The sequence below is a fragment of the Sarcophilus harrisii genome, chromosome 2 (genome assembly GCF_902635505.1).
Source record: "Sarcophilus harrisii chromosome 2, mSarHar1.11, whole genome shotgun sequence".
NCBI classification, from domain to species: Eukaryota; Metazoa; Chordata; class Mammalia; order Dasyuromorphia; family Dasyuridae; genus Sarcophilus; species Sarcophilus harrisii.
Window position 1 is genome coordinate 547,247,361 of NC_045427.1, and position 7,128 is coordinate 547,254,488.

The 7,128-nt window shown below is 42.9% G+C and overlaps 1 protein-coding gene across 1 annotated transcript; it reads left to right on the forward strand.

Annotated features, from left to right (window-relative positions):
• Positions 1–1,249: 1,249 nt before the first annotated feature.
• On the forward strand, positions 1,250–5,608 carry LOC100930649 (ras-related and estrogen-regulated growth inhibitor-like protein). The gene is made up of 4 exons (XM_012542408.2): positions 1,250–1,388; positions 2,009–2,062; positions 3,501–3,577; positions 4,948–5,608. The coding sequence occupies exons 1-4, from the start codon at positions 1,250–1,252 to the stop codon at positions 5,371–5,373; spliced, it is 696 nt and encodes a 231-aa protein (XP_012397862.1). The 3' UTR covers positions 5,374–5,608.
• Positions 5,609–7,128: the final 1,520 nt, after the last annotated feature.

Sequence of the window (7,128 nt, forward strand, 5' to 3'; positions counted from 1 at the left end):
AAATGAAGAGGCTGGTTAAGTTTTTAGGTAAGTTCAACCAGACCATATAGTATATAAAGAGGAGTAATAAGACTGAAAAGATAGAACCGAGCTTCACATACCAAATAGACAGGTTTACATTAGATTCTAGAGATAATAGGGAGCTAATAAATAGGAATATGATATGATCAGACTGTCCTTTAGAGAAACCTCTTTGGCAGCTTGTGGTGGATGGATTGGAGTGGGGAAGAGAGTCTTAAAGTAGGTACAGAAAGGTAATAACTAGCAGAGCTTGAATTCAGGTGCCCTGATTCCAAACCAAATATTCTTTTTATATGATAAAAAGAGGAGAGGGAGAAGAATGTTCAGCCCACTACCCTGTAATGACTACAGAAAACGAGCACCTCCTTAGAAGTAAACACTAATACCATCCCAAAGCCTCATCTGTTCATAACCCACATGGACAGCATGGATAGCAGGGCTGGGTTGGACAAATAAAAAATTAATGGACTCGGGGTAGCTGGACAGAGCCTAGGATGAAGTGTACTTTGGGTCAGTCTGCCCTCATCTTTATATCCTCACAATGAACAATCAGATATGAAAATCAAGAGCTAATTACAGGAAAAGAAGTCACAAGGATTTGGGGAGACAAGAAGAGAAGAGGAATAGTTCTGTTTACCTCAATGAGAGTAGATAAGTAGATGTTATTGCTAAATAAGTATACACACACATATATGGATGTGAATGTGTGCATGTATGTGTGAATAAAATCCCAGTCCTTTGTTCTTGCCCACTAGCTGCCTCTCTGGATACTGGGCAGATGTCAACATCCTGTTCCTTTCCACTCCCAAGGTCCCCTTCCCCTCAAAACACAAGTCACTGGAGACACTGCCAGTTCTGCAAACCCTAAGGATGGCTTTGTCCATCGTCCCTTCTTTTCTCTGGCGCTCCTCTCCCAGCTGACTTCAGTATCTTTGGGATTACAAATTGTATGCTCCATGGGGGTGGAGGAAGGTCCTAGTGGGTAAGTTTGCCCTCTCTAATTGTATACTTGCTGGGCATCTTCTGTAGCCTCCATGTCCCTATTCTAAGGGAATCTTTGCTAATAATAAGAACTCTGTATGTGATCTCCCCCTCTTTCCTATTCGCTTCTCCCCTGACCCCCAGAAATGGTATGGCCCATGTGGATTACCTATGTCCTGGCCAGGAAAAGAGTCTGCATTTCAGTCTCTTCAGCAGCCGGGGCAGAAGGGCAAGGCTGACCCTCCCGATGGTCCTCCGGTTCCCCTTGCGCCGAAGTGCCAGCTTTACCCTGGAGTGCAGGACCTTGTTTGAGATACCTGACCCCACCATTCTTACCATGGAAGCCAATGTATTGGTGATGGGAGCAGAAAACGTTGGGAAGTCAGGTGAGAACCCCACATCCTACCCCAGATCCTCACGTTTCTGCCTCTGAGAAGGGATATTGGAGGCAGAGCACGGGAAGGGGAAGTTTGATTGAGTGCCATTTGGTATTGAGTGAGATTAGCTTGTTGACAAATTGACTGTCTAGTTAGTACCCCCGGCAGAGGAGTGGAATACAGCAGCCACCTGGACCAACTAAACCTGCCAATGTGTCCAGCCCAGGGCTCAACCATTAATATTCACTTGAACCAAATGTTCAGCCAGCACCCACAGGTGCCTCTCTGCGAGCAAAACCTGTATATTTATACAGGCAGCTCTCTCAGTGCTTAGGTCAGAGTGAACTGGGATCATCTAAGCCAGTGGTTCTCAAACTTTTGTTCTCAGCATCTTTATACTATTAAAATTATTGAGGGTCTATGCAGAGTTTTTGTTTGTGTGGGTTATATTTATAAATATTTACCATATTAGAAATAAAAACTAATTTTGAATTTGTAGTTTCAGAGACCTCCAGAATTCTCTGGACTACATTAAGAATCACTGATCTAAGCAATATGGGTGCTATGTTCTCCCAGGATGGGCTTCTCTCCTTGACCAGAGGTCTCTTCTTTTTCCCTTTGCTTTGCAGCCCTGACTGTACGTTTTCTGACCCGACGATTCATTGGAGAATATGGGGATCTGGGTGAGTCCTGATTGTTGCTGGGCAGATGTTGCTGAATATTTCCTCCATGATCAGAACAGAAAACCCAGCCCACTTAACAGAATGGGAGTTGTTGGTTAATTGGATGAGGAAGTAACAGAAGTGATAATTGGCACAGCCTCCTGTGTCCAGCCCTAATTATGACCCTCCTGGGGATCGAGCTGCTAATGAGACTGATGAGGCTTTCATCAGGACTTTGTCACCTTCCCTCTGTGAGTTCAGGAAGCCTCCTCCAACTTCCACACTTCCTCTGGAAACCTCCATTTCTCCTGCTTCAGCTTCCTGCTCTTCTTTAACTCCAGCTCAGACTCTTCTTCATGATTAGTATTCTCTCATTTATTTTTCTTGACTGGCAGGTGCCTCAGGCATATAGCACTAAAGTTTTGTTTTTTTTTTCCATCCAGCACACCCGTGCTTGACATTTCTATAAACACATGAACCTTCTCCATTTCATTTGATGTCAGCATGCTCAGTCATACCTGGCTGGCCAGTTCCCCCTTGTCCCTTCTTTACTGCCTCTACCCTGGTCTTATGACCAATGCTATCACCTGATTCGAGCCATTTCTTTGAGTCACCTATCTGAAGGATAGGTCTGAAGGAACTCCTCTTCTTCAGTAGGTTAGTGACCGATCCTAGGCCAGTGTTATAAAGGCTTACTTGACAGAGAGGCAGAAGGGAAAAGAGAAAAGAGACATGAATGTAAGGTGATGAGATTGGTCAGCACAACTGATACAGTCAAATGAGTATTATCTCCCTTGGAGCCTTGGAGTCATTTCTAGAGAGGGAAGCTGTAGACCCATCCCAATAGTATAACTACTAAACACTTCTAGAATCTCTAGAAAAAAAAATGTAGAAACCCCTAGCTATTTCCTTACTTTCTTTCTTTGTTTAGTCTTTAAAAATTTTTATTTATTTTATTTTTTATTAAAATTTATTTTCAAAACATATGCATGGATCTCCTTACTTTATAGACACACCTTGGTTTAACTTGGCAGGTTGTTCACCACATTATTCAGGCTCCAAGTGATTTTTGGCTGTTTCCAAAAACAAAATCATCTCAAAGAACAAAGATTTACCATCATTGATGATGCCAGAAGATTATTTTTGTAGCTCTGAATAGAACAACATGAATTTATGAAGTGCTAGTAGGGGTACAAAGACAGGAGCTTACATTTTACTGGAGACAATAAAAACTGTATTGTGGAGAATGTTGTTTCCTCTGAACCTACAGTATCCAAATCTGGTGTTCTCTCCATGCTTACATTCTCCTCTCTACTCTTGGTATGATGATGGCAAAACTGGAGATAACTTGGAATCTGTGTGGTAGGGATAAGTAGATAATGGAAAGAAGATAAAGGAAAGAGGGTTTGATAAGTTTTCCAAGATTGAAAAACATTATCTCCTTTTTTCTCTGGCACAGAATCAATTTACAGCCGAAGCTTGGATGTGGAGGGCAGGAAAATTCTCTTCCACATCTGGGACTTCCCTAGTTCCCATGTGAGTATACCCTGACAAGGAGGAGTCAGTACTTCCTTGGTAGAATGAGGGGACAACAAGGTTTCATCTTGGACCCTAGGATACAAAACAGTGAGAGCATCAGACAGGCCTGTTGCATCCACCACACAGAGGGGTGTCTTAAGCCTAGAGATCCTGCCTAGTGCACGGGAGTCAAGACTGTGGGCCCAAATTTTCTTTCTGACATTTGATAGCTCAGTAACCATGGACAAATCATTGAGTCTCATTAAGGATATTTCCCCTTCTCTAAAATGGGGATAATAGTCTCTTTGTAGTATCTAGTATATCATATAGTCCTGGGGCTTAAATGAGAAAATGTATGTAAAATGTTTTACAAACCTTAAAGCACTTTAAAAAATGTCAATTATTATGCCATAATACCTCCAGCCCCAGTTTCGTCTCATAAGGAGCCATGTGGATACATGGATACATTCAGAGCAGGTTTTCTCCCCAGAGATTCTGCCAGCTCCTAATTTTGAAGTCCACATAATGCAGTGTTTCTGAACCAGTCTCTGATACTACTTGGACAAGACATTTATTTTCTCTGTTTCCCCATCTGCAAGATGAGGAACTTGGATTAGGTGAATTTAAAGGTTCTTTCTCACCCTAGTATTTTGGATTACATGACATCTAAGATTCCTTTCTACTCTAGAATTCTGCCAATCAACAAGCATTTATTAAGCTTTTACTACATGCTAGGCACTGTGCTAAGTATTAGGTATATAAAGGGAAAAAGAAGATCCCTAAGAGTTCATGTTATGATGGGGGAGACAGCATGCTAATAACTATGCATGTTATGTAACTATGTAGGAGAGTAAGTTGTAAATGGGAGACAATTATAAAGGAATGGCTCTTGCCCTGGAGGGCGATAAGGAAAAAGGAAGAGTAGGGGAGCACTCTTGCAGAAGGTTTTGTAACCTGGGTCTTGGGAAAGGGGATAGTGTTTATTAGAAAATAGATTGATATTCTCAGTTTCCTGATTTTTGCATATACATAGTCAGGGTTGTTGTTCAGTGGCTTCCATCATGTTTGACTCTGCAACCCCATTTTGTTGGCAAAGAGACTGGAGTAGTTTACCATTTCCAGATGAGAAAACCGAGGCAAACTTGGCAAGAATCACAAATCCAGTGTCCAAAATTGTATTTGAATTCATGAAGATGAGGCTTCCCAACTCCAAGCCCAGTCCTCTATCCACCGCTTCACCTAGCTGCCCCAGGTCGGGAAACAAAGGGTTAGAGTCCCCCACCTGCTCTTGGCCAGGACTGAGAGAAAGAGGAAGGAACCTGGACTTCCCTGGGGTCACAGATCCGCCCTGCAGACTCACCCTTCCCTTCTTTTCCTCCCTCTCTCAGGGTCAGACCGACCAGCATGCCACAGAAGAGAAGAGGATCCAGTGGGCGGATGGCTTCATCTTGGTCTATAGCATCTGCGATAGGGCCAGTTTCCACATCCTTCCTACCAAAGTGGAGTTCATTAAGGTGGCCAAGGAGGGCCAGAGCCCTGAGAAAGTGCCTATTGTCATTGTGGGGAATAAGCGGGACCTGGGCCACCACCGGGCAGTTTCCATTGAGGAAGGGCGGCTTCTGGCTCTCACCCTGAACTGTGATTTCTATGAGGTGTCTGTGGCCGAGGCCTCCCACGGAGCCCTGATGGTGTTCCAGGGGCTAGCCCAACACTTTTGGCAGGCTCGACTGCCAGCCCGGAGAGGTATTGGGATCCGAGGCATTGTTAAAAGTATGTCGGCGGTGTTTGCCAGAAAGAGAACAGATTCCTTCTAAGCTGGTTCACCCAGCATCAATCTTCCCCTAGTCAGCCATATTAGTCACACATTTACTGAGCACCTACTATTATAGAACAAGTCTGGAACTAGATAAGAGAGCAGAAAAGAAATAGAGCAATCATTCGCTGCCCTCAATGAGCGTTCAGTTCATATGTCCATTTTACTGCTGGACCATCTTCAACTACCATCTCCAGGAGCCTACATTTTCCTAGATTAATATGTCATTCCAACCAAAATGGTTCTGGCTTCCAGATTAGACTTGACATGTAACTGAACCTGTTATGAAGCCCATGGACCATCCTCTTTAGGCAGAGTCCCATTTCCCGAAACTCTAGTAGAGACTTAATTTGTGAGATGTGGCACTTCAGTGGCTCTTACCTATCTGTGGTCCTCACTATCTTTGTAACCTAGTATCTCTGGATTTAGGTACTCAGTAAGGCTGAGTGAATTGGGAGTAAGAGGAACTGACCTTAAATCTTGGCCATAGAAAAGCTATCTTCTGGGCCTTTGCTTCTGCTTTTTTCAAATGAGGGAAAGGGACTTGATAATCACTAACATCCTTCCTAGTTCTGATACAAGTTTCCAAACCCCAGAGAATGGATTTCTGTGAAGTTGTGCTTTGTGATTAATAGAATAAAATCCCTGTGATGAAGACTTCCTCATTCTCCATAATGACTTGGGCAGGGGACAACACTCAGAGTTCATAGGTTCTATTACAGCAGGATTCTTGGAAAGTTTCCCCTTAAAGATTTTTGGCACCCAGATCTACTACATACATACACATCTGGCATATCATTTTATATCAAATTGCCTAATCTCAGTTTATATAAATTCTCTTCTGTTAACCCCCTGACTCCCAGGGTACTTTTGCCCCTCTGATAAACTCAGTTGAGCACCTTTTTCTGGGAATCACAAAAGTGCTGTTCAAGAGAGGCAGCACACCCAGCTTTTATATTCCTACTTATATCTCAGTCTTCTGCTTCCTACCAATGAAAACTCCAAGGGCCCAAATCCCTGGCTCTTCAGTAGCTAGTCACTGTCCACAGTGACCAACTCTCCATTCAAAATTATGGAACAGACAAAACTTATTTTCTTTGTCCCTTTGGCTGGTAATCTTTCCCTCTATTCCCATTCTTGCTCAATGATTTTGTGTGGTCTGTCACTTGACATTCTACAGATTCTTACAGTCCTAATGGATAACTTTCCCTTCCCGTTCTCACCTCCATCCCATTAAAAAATTAGCAATGTGTTGTGCCATTCCCTCAGGACCTTATTAAGTTACTTCCTATCTTATTGATTCTAAAGTGCTAAAACTGCAAGAGATATTTATGTTTTTCAAAGGAAGATAGTGAAGAAATTAATTTCTACTGGTGGAGATTTCAGAGAATTGAAGTTATTCAACAGGCCCATCAAACTACATTACTTGCATAAAAATATGTAATTCCAATAGCCCTATAGCTGACAGTGGTCGAAAGGAGCCTCAATCACCTTGCTAAGCTGGACCAGAAGAATATTAATGCCTTCCAGAGCCCATCTTCATTCACAATGACTTAGCAGAGGCTCTGCTGAGATAGGAAAAGCCCTCTAGTTACATGCTTCTGTGTTTGTCTTATTCAGCAAAAGTAGTTTAGCTCAGGAAGATCAGGAGACTAAGTTTTGCAGCACTAGGCTGGTATGACCCTGGTAGGAGGCAAGAGAAAGAGAAAGAGGAGACCCACAGCCAAGCCAATGGGAATAATTATTGTACAGTGGC

Excerpts from the sequence above, each read along its gene's own strand:
- LOC100930649 (XM_012542408.2), top strand. The coding sequence starts at position 1,250 with ATGGTCCTCCGGTTCCCCTTGCGCCGAAGTGCCAGCTTTACCCTGGAG. Across the intron at positions 2,063-3,500 it reads TGGAGAATATGGGGATCTGG|AATCAATTTACAGCCGAAGC; the intron begins GTGAGTCCTGAT and ends TCTCTGGCACAG. Across the intron at positions 3,578-4,947 it reads GGGACTTCCCTAGTTCCCAT|GGTCAGACCGACCAGCATGC; the intron begins GTGAGTATACCC and ends TCCCTCTCTCAG.